Source organism: Melanerpes formicivorus, unplaced genomic scaffold, assembly GCF_026170545.1.
Source record: "Melanerpes formicivorus ecotype bairdi unplaced genomic scaffold, bMelFor1.0.p_v2 SCAF_13, whole genome shotgun sequence".
In the NCBI taxonomy this organism is placed as follows: domain Eukaryota; kingdom Metazoa; phylum Chordata; class Aves; order Piciformes; family Picidae; genus Melanerpes; species Melanerpes formicivorus.
This window is the reverse complement of record NW_027142365.1, coordinates 8,050,247-8,075,030: the sequence shown is the minus strand read 5'-3', so window position 1 is coordinate 8,075,030 and position 24,784 is coordinate 8,050,247. Positions and strand designations below refer to the sequence as shown.

Below are 24,784 nucleotides of genomic sequence, written 5' to 3'. Positions count from 1 at the left end.
GCCTGGCTCCAGACACTTCCTGCAGAGTCTGATGTGAGACGTGCTTCATTACTGTGTGTTTGGTTCCTTGAGGGAAGTGCTATGGATTGTAATTAGCAAGTGCAGACAGAGGTGACAAGCTGAATCACTCCTGCTGTCCTCACAGAGTTCCCTGCACCAAAGCGTCCTGAGGTTACAAACCTCTTTCAAGCCACTGGCACCAACCTCCATGCCAGAATGCTGGGCACTGCATGAGTCAGTGAATTTGAACCTTTGTTGCTAAGTTTGAGCTTAGCATAAGCTCAAAAGCCAGATCTCTTCACTATGAGCTAGCAGCCCTGCATCTGTGTTTAGGAAGGTAAAACTTCATCTCTTTGCTCGTTCCACGAGAAAGAAACAGTTCCTAGAACAGCAGAACAAACACCACCTGCTTTCCAGAGACCTTCTTATGTGGGTTTCACAGATATGTAGTAAATGTTTAGTCTTTCACTGAGGACACCTAAGGCTATCATTCGATGCAAGTGCTTCTATTCACACAACTTGTAGCTCCCTATCTTTGCAACCATTATGTCCACTAATGCTGAGCTGGTGGGTTAGGGAGCTGTCAGAGCTGGGGAAGGGAAGAAAACTACCAAGAAAATCAACCCATGTACCTGTGAAGAACAATTGCATAAGCCTTGCTTAACTAAAAAGGTGACTAACACCACCTCCTGCTTTCCCTCTCTCTTTCTTCTAGTTCTTCTTTTATTTTTGATGGGATAGGCACATTTTCTGATTGTGTGGCTGAAGTGGTCTTTACCCTCGTTCTTTGGCTTTGTTAGTGTGGTGTGGAAAGCTACAGAGCAGCCAGAGAGTTGTAAGTAGCCTGGTTTTATCCTGGGCTTAAAGACTTCTTCTGATTTAATTACATAGTTGGTTGGTTTTTGTTGTTGTTTTTTTCCCAGGAGTTTTGAACTAATTTTCAAATTTCCTTTGATTTTTAAGACTAAACTTAGTAGGGAGGTGCAGCCCCGGAATGGGAAGAGATGGAAGCTGTGGAAGGTGAAGAACTTTCCACTCAAATCCTTGTCTGAACTCCAGCAAGGTATGGTTTGCAGTTTGTCTGCATTGAGTTGGACCAGGTGCACATGCTCACCAAATGTGGTGGCTTTGTGAAGACTTTTAGAGCTACACAACTGGTAAGAGCTTAATTCCTGCTTTGCCTGTGCCAGCTCTCCTGAGCACCGTCTCCACCTACCCAGAGCTTGAGAAATGAAAGTCACAGCTCGGCTGGCCGCATACTTTATTCCCATCAGCAACATGAAGCCTGAGCAATGGCCTGGAGCCTTCTCTGTGTCACATCCCTCGAGTTTCCCTGGTCTTGCGGGAGTCCGTGGGTTCCCGGAGGAGGCACTTTGCTGCAGACTTCCACTAGATGGAGCGATGCCTGAGCTGCCGCACACTTGGGGACAGGCTGGCATCTGCTTTTAAAGCCAAGGGAGGCAGCCACCTGAAGCAGAGGGTTTTTCTTTGCCTAAGAATTCTTTACAAAAGGAACGCTTCCCAGCTGAGGTATGTCACCATCCTATGTCACAGGATGGTGACAACCTCCTACTACGTCCCTGGGCCTGCTGACTTTCCTCAGAGAGCCCTTTACGGCAGGTACCCCTGCTGTGGTGCACCATTCTTGGGGCGCTGCTGCCTTGCATCAGGGACATCCTCCCTTCCTGGCTTTGCTGCTGCTGAACTTGTGCATGCATTTGCCAGTGTGCAATGACTGCGCATGGCTCTGACCTGCATGGCCCCATGCTGCAGGTCACAGGGTCCCAGGCTGGGTTCTTGCCAGGGCCCATTGCCCTCATTGTCCCTTTTGGAGTGGCTAGTGACTCTGGAGAAGGGTACCAGAAAAAAATGCCCTATGATGGAAGAAATCTGGGAGAGCTGCCCCTGGATTTCCTTGCCCTGCTGTTAGCCGCACATCGGCTTGTGCTCTGAAGTCCTGACACATCCACGTGCAGAGGTGTCCTGTGGTGTGGGCATATGTTCCAAGAGCTGCAGTGTCAGGCTCTTGTGGAAGGCAGTGTACACCTCAGAAGTGTCTGTTGCCAAAATGCAGACATAAGGCTGCTGAATCCCAGACCTGGTGTCTCACCATGAGGAGGAGATGTGCTGGTGTGGAGTGAGGGTGTAGATGGTGATGCCCTTGTTTGACAGAAATTCTTCTTTTCTTAGAGATGCACTGTGAGAGTGACAAATGAATGACTGAAGGTGAAAAGTAAACAAACTGGGGTGAAATAGCGAGAGCTATCCAGCTGCAGACCAGCAGTCAGCTGGCTTTACTGCCAGATTTCACTGGGCATTGCTCTGTCACTTTGAGTACTACAATTCTGAGTAGTGTTGTGTTTCATAAGGTAAAGGCTCTATGTGCCCAATGCTTCAGCCAACTCTCCCCTCCGTCAATGGCAGTGGTCAAAAGCTAAATCCATCTGCATGGTAAAGAGGGTGAGAGCTGTAGGTACCCTTAGCCCACATACAGAATAAGGAATAACAAGAGACTGGGCAGCCTGAGGCAACATATTTCAGAGCTGACAAGCTGGAAGATTTGGCTTCCTTCAAACATACCTGGTCTCCCCAGTGAGTAAGGATAATAGGATCCAAGCAGGGAATCAGACATCAAGAGAGGCTGAAGGTTATGGCACGCTATTCAGATGAGCTGGGCCCCTGGGAGGCGGCCGCTTGCTAGAGCTGCTCAAGTTTTGTCAAGTAGGTTTTGAACACTTTAACTGACCTTGAAGGGTTGGGACTGAAGGAGCATTGATCTGTGGGAAGTGGAGACCATTACTCTTGCTCTGCAACACTTCAGCTAATCACTGGGGCAGAGCTTTGACTCATGGGCCTTTCAGTTTGATTGCATTTCAGCTCTTGTCCCAAAGACCTTTCATGGTTTTTATGGATGGGAACAGTTTCACTCACCAGGAAAACACAATACATTCAGCAATAATTGGGTAACAAAGAAGTGATAATTTTGGCCATAGAGAAGGACTTTTTTAGGCACTGCATAGAGGTAGATATAAGAATAGAATTACAAGAGAAAGAGAAGAAAGAGAAGAGAAGAGAAGAGAAGAGAAGAGAAGAGAAGAGAAGAGAAGAGAAGAGAAGAGAAGAGAAGAGAAGAGAAGAGAAGAGAAGAGAAGAGAAGAGAAGAGAAGAGAAGAGAAGAGAAGAGAAGAGAGAGAGAGAGAGAGAAGAGAAGAGAAGAGAAGAGAAGAGAAGAGAAGAGAAGAGAAGAGAAGAGAAGAGAAGAGAAGAGAAGAGAAGAGAAGAGAAGAGAAGAGAAGAGAAGAGAAGAGAAGAGAAGAGAAGAGAAGAGAAGAGAAGAGAATTAACCAGGTTGGAAAAAACCTTAGAGATCATCAAGTCCAACCTATCACCCAACACCATCTAATCAGCTAAACCATAGCACCAAGTGCCTCATCCAGTCTCCTTTTAAACATCTCCAGAGATGGTAACTCCACCACCTCCCTGGGCAGCCCATTCCAATGGCCAATCACTCTTTCTGTGAAGAACTTCTTCCCAACATCCAGCCTAAACTTCCCTTGGTGCAGCTTGAGACTGTGTCCTCTTGCTGTGGTGCTGGTTGCCTGTGAGAAGAGACCAAGCCCCACCTGGCTACAACCTCCCTTCAGGTAGTTGTTTGGACACGCCTGGAAAACTGGGATGACCTTTTCTGTGGTTCATCATGGGGTCTATTCTTGAGATATACCTCCTGATGATCCCTCTCTGCAAGACAGCTATTCTGTTTTGCAGGAGATGTGTGGTGAGCTCAGGATTTCAAGATAGCCTCAGCTTTTTCATTGGGTTTCTGACCCAGCCGAACTTTGCTGAACCTTGACTCCTAATGTGGAGGGACAAAAACACATGAAGGAGAGCTTTTCTGTCTCAAGTTTACTGGTTATTTGTAATTTGGCTGCAGGGGATGGAAAAAGATGCCAAAAAAAAAGGGGTAATACTCCAAAACTTCAAGCATTGCTTTGGAATGACATCACTTCATCATGGATTGTGTATATTATCTCACTAAAATTCAGGGGAAAAAAAATCAAATCCCTTCTGTCTCTTAAATTTAGAAGGAGATTAACTTTTAAGTGGAATGTTTGCTGTGATTCAGCACTCATCTATGCCTGAACTTTGGCATCAGGACAGCGTGCTTGCTTCTAGTCTTACCATAGTGATATGTGAGAGTAGACCTGCACTAGCAGGATGGAAAATGGAATGATCAATGGGACAGTCTCTCCATCTAATTCTTGGGCCTCCTCCCTCACTGCTGTCCTCTTCCTGTTTCTGGCTCAAACTACTACAAGGTCTTTTGTGGGCTGTGTGGATGATGCCAACCTCTGACTTTCTGTTTCCCACTTATACTTGCTTAAAACCTGAAGTACCTCAACTTCTTGTCTGGAGTCCATCATGCCTTAAGGCTCAGAGAGGCGCCCTGAGCATGGGGGTGTATGTGCACACAGAGAGAGGTGTTGGTCTATTGTTCTAGAGCTGTCAGCATGCAATCATGGAGAGCTATATCCTGTTTAATTGCAAAAAATGAGTGTCCAGCCACAAAATAGTCCTAACTGGTTAACTCTGATCCAGAAGACATTTGATTTGGCTTCAGCACTCCAGCTTTCATGGGTGGCGTTATCAGATCAGAAGAACATTTTCCTCAGTTCACAACTGGAGCATGCCTGATCTTCACACGCTGAAAAATCATAAAGGTGACACTCCCCCACCCTCCTCCCCACTTCACCTTGTCATGTGTAGAGGCTACACATGATGATCCTTGTGCCCACAGCACTCTGCTGGGGCCAGGGGCTGGGTTACCTGCTCAGGGATCACTGAGAACGGAGCCACAGCCTCATGTGCAGCTGACCCTGTGCCTTGGAGGTCCTCCAATCCTAGCTGCACTTTGTGGTGGGTACAGTGTAAAATAAGGCTGTCTTGCTTTACCCTGTGGCATTTTCCTTGCTGTTGGTGGAAAGAGTTTTGGCTAATGCAGGTGCAGTGAAATGCCAGTTGCAACTCAGCTAATGTATGCTAAGTAAGCAATTTCATTAGCTAGTAGACAGTCCGCAGGATAATTTGATTAGTTTTATGTGTATTGTTGCCTCTCCTTTTATTTGTACAGGAATTATAAATTTCACTTTTTCCCTTTTCTGTTTCCAATTTATCCTCCCTACTTCCTTTCACTACCATCCCTCCCCTACTTGCTAATGATATCTTTAAGTGACCTTCGAGTTGCTCTAAATCATAGCATAGACAAGACTAGACTAGAATATTTCAGTTGGAAGGAACTTACAACGATCTTCTAGTCCAACTGCCTGACCACTTCAGGGCTGGACAAATGTTAAAGCACATTGTTAAGGCCATTGTCCAAATGCCTCTTAAACACTGGCAGGCTTGGGGCATTGATCACCTCATATTCTCCCCTGTTGCACCTCTTTCCAAGGAATTTGGATGCACCTGTGCACAGAAATGTATGTAAACATGCCAGTGCTTTGCCCTGCATAAAGTCTGTGCCAAAGTATACCTTAAACTCCTGCCTGTCTTCTTTCCCCACAGCTCAGGATGCATTTGTGATTGTGTGGTTTGAGGGATAGATTGCTGAGATGTTCCTCTGGTGAGACCAAGCATGTGGCAGCCCAACCTCATAAACACTTGTCTTCTCCATGTGTTTCATACTTTGCACTTTTGAGTTGAGGGTGCAGATATTATCTAAACTCAACAGGGGCTAAAGAGATCCTACCTTCCTCATCTTCCTCTTCTTCCCATTGCTGCTGAGCAAACTTCCCTGGGCTTGTTGTTGTCATGCAGCCTCTCTCTGTGTACGATGGCATTTTTCACTGACTCCATTCATGGACTCCATCCATCCACCCACCCATCTATCCATCCATCCATCTGTCTATCACTTCCTCTCTTCTCTGCTCCCTGTGACTGTGGCACTGCTCACTTGTACCTGGTACTCTGAATTTGGTTTTTTCCCCCCTCTTGCTAGCCAGGGGCTGCTGATGTGGGCTCATTTCCAGGCTATGTGCTGCCTCATCTGAAGTGGAAAAGGCTGAAAGCCCCTCATTCAGAAAGCAAAGACAAGTTGATTGGCTGTGTTTTACCTCTCTCTGAAACGCAGGGTTTGCTTTATGGAGGCTTTTTTTCAAGAGCAATTCATGCACTGTTAGTTTGAAAATGTATTTGCAGTAACTTACTTCTGGAGCTTTTTTGTTGTGCTGTCTGTGTTGGCAATTAATTATTGAGGCAGCTTATTTACAGGCAATGCTTACTTTCTTCTAGCACCTTCAATGAGATGTGAATAGCAGCAGGGTTGGTTTTTATTGCTGGCACAGAGAGGTAGATCTATCCTCTTTCAGGGTAAAACTGTAAGCTCAACAATAACTCTGGCTCAACCTTGGTTTTAGAAAGAGTTAGAAATTCAGCCTTTAAAGTCACAGCACATTGGCCTTGGACTTGTTTGCTGCTGCTTCTTTAAAGGTTGGTTACACTTTACCAGCAAGTTGGTCACTCTTGCAAAAGGAAAGGCTCTTCTCAGCTCATCCCATGCTTCAAGACTGCTGTCTCTACAGCTCTTGCATTGGAGCATTTTGCTTTCAAAAAACCCAGTCCATTCCAGAAAATCTTGCCATGCCTTGAGGGGCAATTCAGAGCCCCTCCTGGCACTCACCTGGAGGCTGGGCTGCCCAGCCTGTGCTTTCCAACTGTCCTTTTGTCTTCTTTTGGATGGTACTTTTGGCAATGGCTGTCACAGCTTTTCCTGCCCTACTCTGCTGCAGATATGTGTCCAGTTTGTGTGACTTGCTTTGAAATTTGCTCCAGTGATTTATGCCCAGGGGGAGAAACAAACCTACCTGGGAAAAGGGGCTTACCATCACCTGTGTGTGCATGGGGCATGGGGATTTAGTCTCTGCAAACCAGCAGGGTTTTCAAAGCCCTGCTGGAAATGTTTAAATAAATAAGCAGCAGGGCTGGTGTTTCCCTGTCTTAATAGATCTGAAAAAGGCCTTAGCCAGTGCCTGCTGAATCCTCTGCATGCTTCCCCAGTGGCTTGGGATGTAGTCCAGGCTGAAATTTGCGTGTATTGGAGTTATCCAGCAGCCATGGGAGAGCTGCAGAGCTGTAGCACAAAGGAGATGCTGACATGTTATCATAACTGATTAATGGCATCCATCAATACCTGATTAAAATGAGCAGAAATGTTTTTGCTTCCTCTGCAGCAGAAGAGCTCTCTTATGCAGAAAGTGCATCTCTTAATTACCCCTCTGTAAACCCTCAGAGCATCAGCCTTGTAGCTTCAATCCTCTCTGCTGTAGTTACTTTTTAATTTCATAAGTGCAAAAGGTGGGGTAATAGGTGTGGGGTTTGGCATTTGCCTTTTCCCCCCTTTCATTTATATCAGAAGCATCCTTCACCCAGTAACAGAATTGCAGAAGACAATTGGACAGCTGTTCTGCTGCCATCAGCAGCAGGGCCACACTCAAATCTTTGCAGGGTGGGGGGAGCTCAGGCTGAGATAGCAGAGCCTGTGTTCACATCTGGCTTGTTGCTATTACTGGCTCCTCTGAGCTCCCTCATTCAGACTCTGGGTGAAACCCTGGCTTGACTGGTGGCAGTCACAAGGCTTCTTCTGGGTTCAGTAAAGTCAAAATTTCATCCACTTTTAAACTATATATTTTTAATTTCTTAGTGCCATTAACATGTTGAATTTGAATAGATACAGTTACTTTTTAAACTATTTGGAGCAAGAATAGAATAGAATAGAATAGAATAGAATAGAATAGAATAGAATAGAATAGACCAGACCAGGTTGGAAGAGACCTTTGAGATCATCGAGTCCAACCTATCATCGAACGCCATCTAATCAACTAAACCATGGCACCAAGCACCCCATCCAGTCTCTTTCTAAACACCTCCAATGATGATGACTCCACCACCTCCCCAGGCAGCCCATTCCAAAGGGCAATCACTCTCTCTATGAAGAATTTCTGCCTAACATCCAGTCTAAACCTCCTCTGGTGCAGCTTGAGATGGTGTCCTCTTGTTCTGGTGCTGCTTGTCTGGGAGAAGAGACCAGCCCCTACCTGGCTACAACCTCCCTTCAGGTAGTTGTAGACAGCAATAAGGTCTCCCCTGAGCTTCCTCTTCTCCAGGTTAAGCAACCCCAGCTCCCTCAGCCTCTCCTCATAGGGCTTGTGTTCCAAACCCCTCACCAACTTTGTTGCTCTTCTCTGAACATGTTCCAGCAAGTCAACATCTTTCCTAAACTGAAGGGATCAGAACTGGACACAGTACTCAAGATGTGGCCTAACCAGTGCTGAGTACAGGGGCAGAATGACCTCCCTGCTCCTGCTGGCCACACTGTTCCTGATACAGGCCAGGATGCCATTGGCCCTCTTGGCCACCTGGGCACACTGCAGGCTCATGTAGAGCCTGCCATCAACCAGTACCCCCAGGTCCCTCTCTGCCTGGCCACTCTCCAGCTGTGTAACTACCTCAGCCACTTAAAGTAGTTTTTCAGTGGGCACCTGAGAAATTGTAACCTCAGGGCAAAAGCTGTTTGTGGCAAGGAATCCCATGGGAAACAGAGATGGCTGGCACTTGCATAGAACAATCACAGTAAAAGGGAACATATGGAATAGGGGGGAGTGTCTAATGCTGCATGGTGAGATTTGGACAGGATTGTTTGAGAGGCAGAAAGGCACAGACAGATTCACTTAGGAGATGCTATGCTCCTGACATTTTGGCATGTACTCACCAAAAGGTATCAAGGATGTTTTTGGAAATCAAACTTAAAAGTGAGTTTTGAGTGGGATAAATTCATCTCCACTGCCAAACTTAGTCGAGGTCAGGAATATGCTCTGGAAACCATGGATCCTCATTGCCTCTACTTACCACATTGGTTCTCATCAAAGAGGGTTCTTGGGACACATGTGTCAATCACATTTCATGCCATTTGCAAGCACAACATTAAATCTCTGTGATGTTGCAAAAAGAATCAGAGAAGATTAGGAGTTGGAAGGATCCTCTAGAGATCATCGAGGCCAACCCCCCCTGCCAGAGCAGGATCACCTAGAGCAGGTCACACAAGACCTGGCTTATGCAGACAACTACAGTCCTGATGTGACAGACTGAGGTTTGTTACAAGCCAAAGTTCACCCTGAAGCTTCTGTTTGAATGAGCACATTAACAGCCTAGAAAACAGCAAAGACCACAGATGACTTTGTGATCAGTTATATCCGGGTCTGCTGAGAGCACATTTTGGCCAGCCATGCATGACACACGAGAGGCTCATAAACTCCAGGCAGACAAAGCACATTTTATCCCCCAGAAGAACAGGCTGTTGCAGCCTGATAGGAAGCATGGCTCCTCAGGGAGCTACCCAGAGGCATGACTATGCTCTCAGTGGTTTCTCTGGCTTACCACAGTATCAAAATATTAAGGCTGCAAAATAGTCATTTAATGGCCCCAAAGCCCAAATAAAGTGCAATTAGTGTTCTCTGTAGGGTTTGTTTTTAGTGATAGTTTTGATGAGCAAACTCAGCCACACAGGAAATCCTACCTTAAATTCACAAGGGCAGCTATTAATTCTTTCCTGCCTTACCCAAGACAATTTAGAGTTCACAGCAGCATCTCTTCTGTCTCCTCCCTCCCTTCTTTCCAGCTTCTTGCTCCTGCATCATTGCCACTTGAAAATATTCTGGTGGGGGGAAGAAGAAGAATAATTTCCCTGTCTTCCTTTCTTCACCCTCATTTCTAGACAGTTTTAAAACTTAATTGCTCTAATTGCCTCATTAATGCCTGTATCTTAAAGCAGGACAGTGCCCTGTGCTAACAAACTGCTGGAGCTCTGACCTGTCTCTTTATTGGGGCACAAGGGAAAGGGAGGTTGCAGAAAAACCTTTTGGTGTCAACACTGGTGCTCTTGTTTCATGGACATGCACTTGATGACCTCTTTCACACCTTCAGTGTCTTCCTCCTCTTCAGGTGGACCAGGCACACATACAGGAAAATGAGACCTCTGCTCTTTAACCAGCACTACTGATGCTGCTTCTCCCCTTCCATACCAGCCCCATGAAAGGGCTGAGCTCATTTGATATGTGTGGAATCAAAGCTGTATTCAGAGCTGGACCTCTTGCTGCCACATCTAAACTGCCTGAATAGGAAAATGGGACCCTCAGCCACACTGAAATGTGATTCAGACCCAGCTTCCTCTTACTTTATTCATGAGAAAGGAGGGAAAAGGCAGAGCTGGAAGGAGTCAGACAGTGTAGCTGTGAAACTACACCTTTTGGGGACCACTAGCAATCCCTCTTTCAGTGTTGTGCTCTGGATCTTGTGCAACATCACTGGCCCTTTTTGTGGAGCTTCACAACACACAGCCCTGACTCAGAAAGGCTCCAGGAGGACTGGGTTGTACCATATCCATGGGATGAGTGTTATGGGGGATACTTGAGCTAGTAGCCTTGCACAAAACCCCAGGGTACATCTGTGCACGGGGCACTGACAGAGATGTCTCTCTCGCAGCTCATCAGGGAGCAGGCATGAGCCCCAGCAGCTGCTGCTGGTGGCTGTGTGCTTGGGTTGAGGCCAATCAGCTCAGAGGAGATGGGGCACAAAGCAGTGCAAGCAAAGCTCACCTGGTATCAAGGAGGATGAGGGAATCTGCAATATTGTTGCTGCATGCTTTGGGGGTGTGTGGGGCTGCACATACAGAAAGCTCACATCTCCATGGTATCAGATTCATCAGAGCTGTGTCAAGAGGTCATTTCCAGAGCCATCCCCTCACCCTCCTCTTTTTTTTTGTGCTGTAAAAAACCCTCATCTCCAGATGCATGATGGGGTGCTTGGTGCCATGGTTTAGTTGATTAGATGGTGTTGGATGATAGGTTGGACATGATGATCTTGAAAGTCTCTTCCAACCTGGTTTATCCTATCCTATCCTATCCTATCCTATCCTATCCTATCCTATCCTATCCTATCCTATCCTATCCTATCCTATCCTATCCTATCCTATCCGAAAATGGCATTTGGAGAATGCTTATACCTAGCAAAAAACCATCAACCAACCAACCAACCAACACCCAACAAACCCCCAACACATTAAAGAGCTCCACTGCTTTGGAAATGGTTTGTTAGCCTACTAAGAGCAAAAAAACCTCTTTCTGAAGTTGGTTCCTGAGCAGCATTTCTATCTCTATTATCCCCACCTTGCATTGCTGTGCACGAGATTATGAGCTAATGTGGTTTTCGTGTCTTCTTCAGGACAAGGTGAAGAGCAACATTTACCTCTGGTCACATCAATTCTTTGGTCACCTCAGCAGCAAAGGTGACGTTTGCTGCCCTCATGCTGGAGACTCGACTAATGAGGCTGAGTGATTTATATGTTAAGAGCAGGGAAATCTGGAGCTTTATACAAGGGGCCCTGGTGGGAAATTTGCATGAAAATTTCATGCTGTTCACTCACAGGAGCCCTGCCTGGCAGTGGGTTCCCTTCCCTGCTGTGCTGCCCTTCCCCTTTACGGCAGGGAGCTGCCCCACTTTGCTTCAGCAAGGCCTCTAATAGAAATAAAACATGCAAAGGTGGTGGTGTTCATTTGTTTGTTTGTCAAAAGTCAGGGGAGCAAGAAGCTGTTGTTTATTTAAAAATTAAAAGAACTGGAGCTTGGAGACCTGGGAGGGCCTTTTGACCGTTCTGGCCGTTTTGAACCACCAGGAGCTTTCTCTGCTGCCATTAAAGACCGAAATTAGCCTCCTACAGATTTTGGAGAGGCAGGAAAACAACTTCCCAGTTGTGAAACAAAGGAGTAGACCAAGCTGGGCTAGCAGGAGTCCAGTGTCTGGACATGAAAATCTATTTAATTTATAAAGCTGGGCTTTAGATTCTCAAATGGGATTTGCTGAAGTCCTGGTCATACTTGTCTTTTATCTGATTTGGTCCTGCCTGCTTGACTAGAAGTACTGCAGGCATTGACCAGACTAAATCCTTTTCCTGGGGTACACTAACATCTATTCTAGATAGAAGAAATTCCTCACAGAGAGAGTGATTGGCCATTGGAATGTGCAGCCCAGGGAGGTGGTGGAGTCGCCATTCCTAGAGGTGTTTAGAAGGAGGCTGGATGGGGTGCTTGGTGCCATGGTTTAGTTGATTAGATGGTGTTGGATGATAGGTTGGACTCAGTGATCTTAAGGGTCTCTTCCAACCTGGTCTATTCTATGCTATGCTATGCTATTCTATAGTAGTTGTTTTGGTCCATGAATGCTGTGGGTCCAGGTTCTATGTTGCTCTATGCTGGGTTGAGCCTGTGATCGTTGCTGGCCCATGGTTGATGGTTGCTTTCTCCCATTACCCTGTGTGCCCTGGAAAGGAAAGGAAGATTTGTGGTCTGAATAGGTACTGGATCTCCACTGGACACAGAGAAGCCAAGGGGACAATTGCACTGAGATATCTATCCACAGGCATGCTTGTAGGCAATTTAAGAACTACATTCATGGTTTCCTGGAGGTAAGGAACCATATCCCTGACCTCAACACACCAAGCAGTTGGTCACAGGCTCTGGGTTTGTCTCTGGCACTCAAATACTGTTAGGAGAGAGAAGTGTCTTCAGGAAGGAAAGCCCAGGATGCCTTCAAATGGTGGTTCCTTGCTGCTGGGCTTCATTGTTTAAACAAGCCTAGCTTATGTTCTGCATGGGGGGTAAATTTAGGATTGTTGATTTAATGATCATTTTGGCAGCCCCTCAGAGTGCAACACTGAAGCAGAGACTCCTCCAAGAGTTGTGGGGGACCACACATAGCCCCTCTGAGCGCTGCCATGGAGCTACCTGCATCCATCCCTGTGTGAAGCTCGAGGCTTTAGGCTGTTTTTTGAGGGAGAGGCAATTTTTCTTCTTGTTGTTAGTGCTCCCAGTGCTCCCTGTGCCAGCTGCCTTGGGGGGCCCATCCAGCAACTGCACTGCTGAAACTCCTGAGTAATTGATACCTTCCAAAACGGCACCTTTGGAGCAGCTGACTGGCTCCTGCGATGAGCTGCTGAATAATTGAAGCAATATTTGCGGGTTTTGCACTGAAGTACTAACAGCTGTGATATGTTTTGATATTTATGAAGCCCAATAAATTATGGATTAGACAGTGCAGTGAGCCCAGCGTGGTGCTTATTACTGCTGGAGTGCCGGAGCTGATGGTGTGCTATTCATCCCGTTTTGCCTCCATTGTTTGGCTGAGTATGACTGGTGTCTATTACTGGACTTAATAGAGCTTGCTCACAGGTTTAAGTTCTAGTCCCTGAGAGCTGACATCATGTTTTAATTTGTTCTTCACTCCACAGATTTTTAGAAAGACATGCTGGGACTATATTTCAGGGTCACTGGGCATTGCATCAACTCACAGATGTGGAGATGATTGTTTCTGCAGTAATGGAAAGGGGCACTAGCAGAATTAGCAGCAAGTCTTGGCATTAAACTGGAAATTATACAAAATCCAATCTCCTTTGCAAGCTGGGCTCTGGGTAAATATTTTGTGTCTTCTCTAGGATATCTCATTCATTGCAGGAACTTGTTCATGACCAGTGCTCATGAGATTAAGCTTTTCATTCCTCTTTCTATTATGCAGGACAATTTTGTTTTGTGGATTTTTGCTTGGCAGATGATCCAAACAGATCACAATTTTTCCCCCAACAGCACAAGCTGCCTGTTGGGAAAGGATGGGAACGGAGGAAATAAGTGTTTGGAGCAGCAGATGGCATCCTATCTCTCAAAAGCTTCCCTGACACTGTAAAGTACAATAAATACACAACAGCAAGTGCCTGTGTTCTGCTTGTAGCACCAGTAAGCAAGCCTATAGAAAGCTGAGGGGTTTGTTCAGGTGTTAAAAGTAATTTCTTTACAAATCTAATGCTTTCTTTGCTTTCTCAATGTCCTGGAGTGAAATATCTATAACTGATCTATTCACTTGGACATGCCTGGTCCACACAGCCCACACAGTGTGTGCCTTCCCAAAGCACATATCTGGAGCTTGCTGGCTGAATTGTGCCCTTAAAGACCTATTTATCTTCTGCTAAGAAAGTCAGAGGAAGAGCCTAGATGGACTATCTCAGCTGCAGCAATGTTCAGTGCAAACATACATTTCATTCCAAGAAAACAGCTGGCACGTGTCCAGAAAATACTCTGACACTCCAACTTCTTCTTAAAAGCATCTTCATACAGAAGTTCTCAGGAAATCCAAAGGCTCTGCAGGCAAAGCAAGCCTTTGGATCCAATGAAATGCTGCAGACAGAGATTTCTTCCTCTGCTTTCTTTTCTGCAGATATTGAATAGGAGAATGAAAGATTTTTTTACCTTTAATATCATACTGCAGGAAAACACAGAGCTTTCTCCACCTGTTAGTTACCAGCTAGAGACTGCAGACCTTCAGGGGGAAGACTGTGCTGAGGTTGTGGTTCCTCTCATTGTGTTGCATGATAAAATGTTCACCTTTTCCAGCAAGGAGGAAGGCATTCCCATCAGCTTTAAGAGTTGTTTGTTGTTATACAATAACACAAAAATGCATTTATAGTGAAAGAAGGGGGGAAAAATAACCCTGGCTGAGAGTTTGCTAATCCACAGGAAAACTGGAGCACAGTTTCCTTCTGTGCTTTCCTAGGGCCTTCTCCCAGCTATATTTGCTGTGTTACACTTCTCTCTCAACCATGAAAATGGACATCCCGATTGAAGCTGCTATCCTAGTGAGGAGACAGGATGTAGCTTCATTGAATATGAGGCTTTTAATGAATATCTTGAAGAAAAAAAATAAATAAATCAATTTTGTAAAGAATTTCTGAATCTTCCCCTTCACAGCTGCTGGCAGTGCAACTGCTGCAGCAGAAGCTGTTGCTTACAAAGGGTATTGATTATTGTGGCCAAATAAAGGACCCAGAATCACAGAGAGGGTGGTCGTGTGCCCTTGTGGGATGAGAGAAGACAGTTCTCATGTCCTAGGGCAAGTCCAAGGCTGAAGGGTGGGACACCTGCCTCCAGCTGCCTCATACCAGTGTGAGAACGGCAGTAGGGATGGTTTCTCCTCTCCCACTGGCCCCTGTTTCCAGACATCCTTCCACTTTCTCCCTGTCCTCTTCACAGATGGTCAGCCAGGGTGAACGCTGCTGAGGGTACTCAGAAAAAAAGAATACCTTGGGCCTTCCATTTCTTGACCTACAGTAGAGAAAAGGCAAACAGCATTTCAATTTCAATGTTACAATTGCAAATAAAAAACCAAGAAAACAAACCAGCTGCAAACAGCAGCTGGCTTTTGGGGCTTGCTTTGGAAACAAGAGCTTTAGTTCTCATACACACACATTGTAAGAACAGACACACGACTGCACTGATGCTGTGGCATTGAGACAGTTGAAGATTTGCCTCTGGTAGCACACAGCAAGGATGTGAGCAGCAGCTCGCAAAGAGCAGGATAATCACTTACCCAGCTTTCCTGCCCCACCAACCAGGAATATCCTCCTTGAATCTGGAGCTGAATTAGAGGGAAAATGTCAAAAAGGAGGGAAGACGAAAGCCTTGTTTTGAGGTACATGCTTACTTGTATAGGTGAGCTCCTGGTGCCTCCTGTAGGTGACTGATGATGTCCGGCTCAGACCTGTATCAAACTGATGGATTCTCCCAACAGCAGAGGCATGAACCTTCCCGGGTTTCGATGTTCCATCTGTCTGCAGCATCTGTAGTGTAGGACCCTTCTCAACTTGAAACACTACACTGGTTGGCTACAGGCCTCTCTTACTCATCCTGTCCTTTGTCAATATCTCAATGTTATGATATGGTCTCCTATCCTTCCTGAACAACTCCGTCCTTCCCTCTGTGAGCTACACAGTACTTACCAAAGGTTTGGAAAGGCTGAGGCTGCAAGGTGGATGGTTTGCTGGCAACAAAGATTAGAGTAAGTGTCCATGACAGTTTTTCTGTTTTGTTGTGAAATGTTGCATTTCTCTTCCTGTGAATCTGGTTCAGCCGAGTTGGTATCATCTGATGGGATATCACCCTGGACATTGATGAGATGCAGCAAGTCAGCAGGTGCCACCAGAAAGCATCCTTGTCACCTTTGCACCTTCAAGTGGCTGGTTAGCCTCACAGCCTTGCTGCATGGTTTAGTCTTTTAGGCTTAAAAGGTCTTCCACGTCTTTATTAGGTCTAGAGAGATGGATATTTGTTTGGATATTCAAACATTACGGCTCGAGGATGGTGCATTGCAGGGGAGGAGTGAGCAGGCTGCTGGCTAGGACTAAGCCAGCACCCGGGATTAAACCACAACACCTCAAAAGTACTCACTACTTACCATAGAGACACCATTTACCAAGGTGACAGACAGACTCATTGGAAAGGTGTTTGTACATTAAAAGCCTGTTTTTCATCTTTCTGATCTGCAGTTTGAGCTCACTTCAGCCAGGAACAGCTCTTCCAGCCGCTTGGTGCTTATTTAAGTACTTCACGCTAAGTAAGAGCAGTAGCGAGCAGGGTGGTAAAATAATGTTTTATTCCATGAATGAACAAACACTACCATGCCACATCCTAAAGTTCTTTCTACAAAAGATTGTGGACAGAGCAGATTTTTTACATTTCTCGGGTCAAGTTCGTTTCAGGCTCTGGAGCCTGCTCGGTGTAGCAAAATCTGGACACGCAGCATTCTTACGGTCTATTTGGCATTTTGCCAGATAAAGCAGATTTATACCATAGTTCTTGTTCACACACTGTTGATGCACTGTAAATTAAAGAAGATAACTAGGAAACCAAACTAGGTAAGTTCTGTAGTTTATCGATATTTGTTTGTTTGTTTGTTTTTTCCCCCCATGATGGTCAAAGTACAACCAACATTCAAAGCTTAAAATAAAGATAATAGTATAACAAAAAAATAAAAAGACACACTAAAGAACACAATGGAAACATCATCATTGCTGCCAGGATGTGAGTTTACCCACAGTACTATGGCAAAAGTAGAAACTGTCATTGATATTCGAGCTGTCAAAACAAGGAAAGAAATTACATTAATTGTTATAGTTCCAAGCTAGTACGTCTAAAGAGTCCTGATCAGCAGAGAAGTGGTATTGCATGCATGCTGAACACAAGACTAATATTGGATTGGGGACCTGACAAATAACTGACTTACATTCCTTTATATACAACAAAAATGAAATATACAGTATTAATACTGGCTGTACATTTGGTCAGAGTATTTTACAAGGAGTGACACTAGTCAAAATTCTTGGCGTGGTTGGCGAGCGGCATGGAATGAAAATCGGATTTCTCTCTGAGAGCTGAATGCTTTCACAAGAAGCTTTAAAAGTTGCTTTGCACTGCTACAATGAAGTGTTAGATATGTTAAAGAAAAGAAAAATAAATAATCCCCTTTCTTTTTGTCTTCTATCATAGAATCATAGAATCAGTCAGGGTTGGAAGGGACCACAAGGATCATCTAGTTCCAACCCCCCTGCCATGGGCAGGGACACATCACGCTAGATCAGGCTGGCCAGGGCCTTGTCCAGCCTGGTCTTAAACACCTCCAGGGATGGGGCCTCAACCACCTCCCTGGACAACCCATTCCAGGGCTTCACCACTCTCACGGTGAAGAACTTTCTCCTCACATCCAGCCTGAATCTCCCCACCTCCAGCTTCATTCCATTCCCCCTAGTCCTATCACTACCTGATATCCTGAGAAGTCCCTCCCCAGCCTTCCTGTAGGCCCCCTTCAGATACCAGAAGGCCAAAATTAGGTCACCTCAGAGCCTCCTTTTCTCCAGACTGAACAGCCCCAACTCTTTCAGTCTGTCAATGCTTGGAAAAACTATAGTGTGAGCAGAAGAGATGCCTTAAATGTGTTTGAAATGTGCCAATCGCTGACCTGGAATAAAACGAAGCTGCAGACGCCATGTGCAATAAATCTCTTCACGTTGGTTCTGTTTAAATGGCTTCATGGGACGGTCTGTGAATACCTGGTACAAATTCCTGCTACCATAACCTCATCTAGACACTCCCCAACAGGTTGCCAAACAAGTGTTCCAATACTAAAAGAAGAAAAAGAATAATGGTGACCATCATATATTGTTCTCTATTGTAATAAAAATACCGCTGTGTGAAGCTGATTTAGCTTTAGTTATGTGCTGATTTAGCTTCAGTTATGTGCATATATTCCAAGGCTGCCAAAGAAAATACTCCATATTGCAAGCAAAGGATACGTTGGGAACATTAGTGTGAGATTTCCTTTGCTTTATTGTAAGATCTTTTTTAATGTCTGAGTACCTTGACCCCACTTCCTCTTTTAGACCCCTGAGGTCTAAAGTGAGTTGGTTAATTCACTGGGTTTTTTTTCTCCCCATCCAGAACAAGCTGTGAAGCTAATAAGGTAAGCACGAGACCCAATGAAAACAGAAGTAAAAGCTATACATAATTAAGAAACAATTCCAGGAGGCTAAAGATCAATGTAGCTATAGCACTATCAGGTACAACTGAGTTTGCATGTCCTGTAGCAGTGACAAACTTTCTGAACATGGGAGAGAGCAGGCAAGTACCTATGAATCAGTAATCTTTAAAATAATTGTGCTATAATCTTTTCCATGTATTAGGTCAGAATTGTTTTCTGACAGAGTGTGAGGCTGACTACAGTAACCTTAATCTGGATGATGGATTTCACTGCTACTGCTTGCTTGCTTGAATGCAAAGACACAAATAAATCTTCCAGTGCTCGAAGTGGTTTCTTGGGGCGTCTCCCATCACATTCAATGTCTTACCACTTTCCAGCTAGAAGTCACTTCGTGGCAAACAAAACAGGAAAGGAAACAAAACAAAAAGGAAAAAAAAAAAAGAAAGGAAAAAAGGAAAAAGAAAAAAAGAAAAAGAAGAGATGTTGGTTGTGATAGATTCGTTTCAGACAGCAGTTTCTGCTGAGTTCACCATGCTTAATGTTCTTCCATTTAGGAAGGAGTTGCTGTCAAGTAAAGCAGATGAGCTGCTTTCAGTTTTCGTTAAATACATGCTAACAGCGTTACATCTCTTTCTTCAGGACAATGATCCAGTTGCATATTGTTAGAGACATCTGCCTTGTGCTTGGCACGGACAAGTAGAGTTAATCGTCGTCCTCCTCCTCTTTCAGTGGGGCTAGCGGGAGTTTGTCCTGAACTTGGAAACACGATGCAAAGAAATTGACGATGGAGTTGTACAAATGCTGCTCCAGTGCTGCGTTGTTAAAGTAATGGCTTTCATCGGGGTAAATCTGCACAGAAACAGGCAAATACACACCATTAGGAGCAGCTTAAAGTCTCAACACTGACCATCCGTATCTGCAGCTTGAGCTGGCCTGCAAACCCACTGCTTCTCCTCAGCACCACGTCTTTCTGTAAATGCACATGGGGTAATCCAGGGTAATCCAAGCACCACAGTGTAGGAGCAGGCTGTTTTCAGATAGCTTTGGAAGGCTATGGGGAAGATTTGCCTTTGCTTGAATTAGAGAAGGCTAAGTTTAGTCTTTGACTCAGAAAAGAACGTAAACGTCTTGTAACTGAAAGAGAGGAATTAGGTAGAATTTGGTTGGATGTGTTAAAATATTGTTTTGTTATTTTGACCTGTTGTATGCCTTAATTACATGCATGCCAGTAGAAGATGACCAATAAAGATGTGACACTTGCCTTCTGACAGACTATATAACTTTGCTGGATAAGGTAATAAACATCTTCCTCTGCTTACATCTTGTCCTGCAAGTTATGCTCGGGGTGATTTGAACATCTATACACCACCACCACAGTGCTCTGAGTGCAGGCTTGCATCTTCCTTGCAAAGGAACTTTTGTTTCGGAGGAGGATTTTCTAGTTAACACCATTCTAAGCAAGTTCAAGCTAAGCAGAACAAGAACACACTTGCAAATAACAGTTCTTGCTCCTTGTGAAAACTGGAAAAGAACACTGGTTAAAGTCTGTGGAGCCTGTGAATTCAGTTCCACTGACTCAAATGAGGGTGTTACAGGGAAAATGCTAATGGGTGTTAAAGTAAAAATCAAGCTTGCCACAGAAGTAATTAAATAGGGGAAAAAAAGTGTTGGAAGATAGAAACTAAATAGTTTAAATGCAACTTCCCATTTAAATGGAATAGGTAAATTCTGTGTCTGTTGAAGAAATATGAAGGGATCTCAATGGGTTGTCCAGACTGGGATACTGAAGGGGAAAAAAATATTTTCTAGGGTTGGAAGCTTGCAGGCAGGTCTGAGGTGTCTCACTGCTGCTCTGAGTACCTCAATGTAAGATGTAGATTCCTTATCTCTTCATTCAGTCCTTATCTTGGACATGTGTCAAGCCCATTGGCGCCTTCAAGCTGCACCATATTAATGCTTCTGCACTAGGCAACGTGTAGGGGCTCCTCAGTCATTGTAGTGCTGACCAGAGCTGTGCTGGGCTTATTGCTTAGCTCAGATGTCTGTGCTCTATCCTGTCTGCCTGTGGAGCACGATGGAGTGAGCAAATCATCGCATGAATCTCCTCAGAAGTGCAGCCAGAGGGAGCTGGTATTCAGTGAATCAAGCAATAGTAGGACTTGGGCCACTGCAGCTGGTACTGTGAGCTGTAGCATGGTCCCTGGCACAGACTGAGCCTGGGCTAGATGCACTAGACTGCAGATTAGGATGTAGCAGAGGGTAGGGACTATCCCCAGGAGTTGTGAATGGGTTAATTTTGGAGCCTGTACTGGCTTGGACAGAGGTCATTCAACAAATCAGAGGTGTAACTCAGTGGAAAGAAGGGCTCTCTAGACCAGTGACCAGAGCACGTTGTTTGCAGTGGGATGTCAGATTTTAGTGACATTTCTTTCCCTAAAATTTCTGGTTGACTTAATCCTGAATTTGGCCTGTTGTTCCCAAAGAAAGCCAACAGGCATCATTTCCTTAGGGACATGCCTGTAATTTAATAACTGTGCTACCACTGTCCAAACCAAAACTGCCACAGACATAAGGACAAGAGTGCACAGGATCACACTATACACTGCTGCTGTTTCTACAGCCAGGGTGTCTTTGCAAGTGGCTTTTCAAAGCTTGCTTTTTGACACAACGTTGAGTTCAAACTGGGAAATAACTATTGAGAAAAGAAAAAAAACATGCTTTACCTGCAAGCTGTAATTAGCCTTTGCCCTAATTAGGTGTGTGATAAGGTCTGCAGTATGCTGAAAATGGATTTTTTCTGTAAAATACAAATTACAATCATTAAAGAGGCAAATTTAATTAAGAAAAATCAAACCCATCCCAACACATAATGAGCTCAAATGATGGGCTAACTTACCATCAGCAGTAGCATGAATGATCAAAAATGTCTGCTCCTTCAGTGATGAGACTCTGGGTGCTAATTTGGTGATCTGCGAAGGAAAAGGTTGCAAGAAGATTAAAAATCTTTCTAGACATTAGCCATTTACATGGAGAAAATAGAAACACTTCATTCCACTTTGCACTTTATCATAGGGATAACAAGCAGGCACCGACACAGCATATTCTCCTGGCTACTTGAATCAGTCTGCAGCTAAAGCAGACCCCCACCCTGTCCTTCCAGGCTCAGTATCAGCAGCCAGAAGAGGTCAGAGACTGTCATCTGTTCTGATAATGTTTACCAAAAGTCTGAACTGCAGAACACATCAAAAATGTCAAAGTGAATTTCCAGTGAATACAAAACACTGATGAAAAGTGAGCCTGAGTGCTTATGCCTAAGAACTCTTCAGAGAGCTGGAGTGACTTTGCTGTGGTTTGAAGGCCAACCTCAAGAAGCCTTGACAGCCAGGAGGAGGATCTGGTACTAAATTCAAGTGTTCATTGATGAGAATGTCTTTGCCCCCAACTGTCTATCAGATGCATAGAAGAAATACAAATCTGAGGAACTGGAAATGGTGTTGGGTTAGAAAAAAGAAGGACTTCTCTGCTTTTCTCTGCCTTGTTCAGAAGAAGTCTGAAGGAGCATCCAAAAGATGACAACATTTCTTTGAGTGGCAAAAGGAATGTATATCTCAAATTAAGAACAGAATAGACCAGACCAGACCAGACCAGGTTGGAAGAGACCTTTGAGATCACTGAGTCCAACCTATCATTCAACACCATCTAATCAACTAAACCATGGCACCAAGCACCCCATCCAGACTCTCCCTAAACACCTCCAGTGATGGTGACTCCACCACCTCCCCAGGCAGCACATTGCAAATGCCAGTCACTCTTTCTATGAAGAACTTCTTCCTAACATCTTGCCTAAACCTCCCCTGGTGCAGCTTGAGACTGTGTCCTCTTGTTCTAGTGCTGGTTGCCTGGAAGAAGAGACCAGCCCCCACCTGGCTTCAACCTCCCTTGAGTAGTTATAGACAGCAAGAAGGTCTCCTCTGAGCCTCCTCTTCTCCAGGCTAAGCAACCCCAGCTCCCTCAGCCTCTCCTCACAGGGCTGTGCTCCAAACCCCTCCCCAGCTTTGTTGCCCTTCTCTGGACACATTCCAGCAACTCAGCATCTTTCCTAAACTCAGGGGCCCAGAACTGGACACATGTTACTGCTTTTAGAGTTTTACTAGTGAGCCCATCTTGCATGCTCTTTTTCTCTCCCCAGAAGAGAAAACATTGAGGAAGAGTTAGCCCCCTGTTCACATTTTATCAGGGAAACACAGTGTTTGTGCAGTTACCTCGTATGCTCTGTTATCAATGCCGTGCAAGCCCAAGTATCTTTCAGAAAAGGCTGAAGCTTGAAAAGAAAAGAAGAAAAGATCTCTTTCAGCCATAAGCAAGCACACTGCAGCTTCTGAGTCAAATACTAAAAAAGATCTTCTTTTCTGGCATTGCCTTAGTTACACAGGTCATACTTCTAAGAGTTTTTGCATATACACTAAGAATATGAATGAGTCTGAAATGCATGAAATGAGTCTGTCATTATCATTGTCTGTTCATGGTTTCCAAAGAAGGGAGATTTCCCCCCCACCCCCAACTTAAGGCAACTGAGATATGAAAGCAGCAGAACCCTATCATGTTGTGTCCTATTCTCCTTCTACATGGGGCCACCTCCATCAATAGGCTACTGCAAGCTTCCGTTGGTCTCAGGGATAACTATATGGGACCTGAAGGCTGGCTTAACATCACTGAATTTCATGTCTTGTGGTTTTCACTGGCACTAAGTGCAAAGGGAACTGGTGTCCCTGGGAGGAAGTATCACATGCAGTGGAGTATTGCTGTCAGAGAGGAGGTGGGCAGGCTGGACTACGGCACCCACAGATGGATGGTTCAGGGAAGAAGGAAGCATGTTCAAGGCAGTGGTGCATGTTGGTGTCAGAGGCTGGAGGGGTATAGAGCTGACCTTTTATTTAAAAAGGAGTGAGTAATAAAACTGATCACCATGGTTGGTCTCAATGGTGACTGCAAAATTGCTCCTGATCAGGGAAAAAAGGATCTATCTCTAGTCCTAAGATGACACACAGTACAAAACAGGCAGGATACCAGGGAAGAAAGAGAACACAGCTGGGAAAGGACAGGGCAGAAACATAATTTGTAGTCAGCAAAAGGGTCTGTAGGCTCTGACATAGGGCTTACCATATAGTTTGAAGTCTGACAGTGGGGAGAGAGCAGCTCCACAGGCAAACACCTGGTTCTCTTCAACAGCTGGAAGCATGTAAGTGCTCAGGTAGCCACCGTAATCCTGGAACACAAACCGGGCAGAGGTGTCAGTGCTCCTGCCATGAGGCATTGCTGCTTTTGGTACATAAACACTGCAGCTGAGACCTTGCAGCGAACCCTCAGCCATTATACAACACTTAATATCTTGCCTTGAATAAAACCCACAAAACAAGGGACATCTCCCTGGCTTTAGCAGATGCATCTGAAGATGAGCTCTTTGCTTGCTGGAGCTTCCCGAAGGCAGGAGGATTGTGTGCTCCAGTGCTTGCCTCTTTTCATCCCACGTTATGGCCACGGGTCTGATCAGATATGTCACTTCTCCAAAATATTACCTTAGTCTTCCATTATTTAAAATGGACATCACAATTACAGCATCTGCCACCAGCCTGTTAACAATTCCCTGCAGAGATGCTGCTGCACAGCAGCACAGCTCTGCTCGCCCACTCCAAGCCTGTATCTCTCACAATAAACAATTCCTCACCCAGTCCCATTCACATTTCAAGCCCTATGTGCACTTGGCAATTGCTGTTTCCCAGCCAGAGACACACTGTGGTGCAGCTCAGCCCCAGAAATCAATACTGTTGTTGTGTATTTTTAAGACATGAACTGGATCTACCCACATTCCTGCAAGCCTTAAGGGGCAAGACAGAAATGAAATGAAGGTTTGCAGGAGGGATGGGGAGGGAATAATTAATTATCTGACAACATTGTTCTGACAAAGAGTCACTTTCTGCACTTGGAAGTTAATTTTTCAAAACTGACAAATACATTGATAGAATGAGAGTTTTCATCTTTAGCATCTCTCAGGGAGAAGCAGCCTACCTCAAAAATACATAACAATAAAAAAAGTCACCACTGACAGTCAATAAATCAGGATCTAGCTCAGCTGCTTAGCCACATCAGACAACTATGAGAGCACGGGGGAACAACAGGAGAATGTTACCTTCCCAAAGACACCAACTCGCATTTTGTCAACGTAATGCTCCTTCAGCATTGTCCTAGAACATGACAGAAGAGAAACAATGGGTTAAAAATATATTTTTTTTCCCCCTTAGATATTGCAAAATGTGATTTTTATCAGCTGGAATTAGGGCTGGCTGCAGCAAAAGGATGCAGACAATCGAAATTCACAGTTTCA

At 44.9% G+C, this 24,784-nt stretch overlaps 1 protein-coding gene across 3 annotated transcripts in view; it reads right to left on the bottom strand.

The window, feature by feature from the left end:
• Positions 1–16,504: 16,504 nt before the first annotated feature.
• The window catches only part of DPP6 (dipeptidyl peptidase like 6), a 527,947-nt gene continuing 519,667 nt past the window's right edge, over positions 16,505–24,784 (bottom strand). For all 3 annotated transcript variants that reach the window (XM_068145994.1, XM_068145993.1, XM_068145995.1), the window contains exons 21-26: positions 24,590–24,644; positions 23,563–23,668; positions 22,665–22,723; positions 21,299–21,371; positions 21,126–21,199; positions 16,505–19,251 (exon numbers count right to left, since the gene is read on the bottom strand). In XM_068145994.1, the coding sequence (XP_068002095.1) occupies positions 19,105–19,251; positions 21,126–21,199; positions 21,299–21,371; positions 22,665–22,723; positions 23,563–23,668; positions 24,590–24,644 (514 nt within the window). In that variant the 3' untranslated portion in view covers positions 16,505–19,104. The remainder of the gene's footprint in view (positions 19,252–21,125; positions 21,200–21,298; positions 21,372–22,664; positions 22,724–23,562; positions 23,669–24,589; positions 24,645–24,784) is intronic.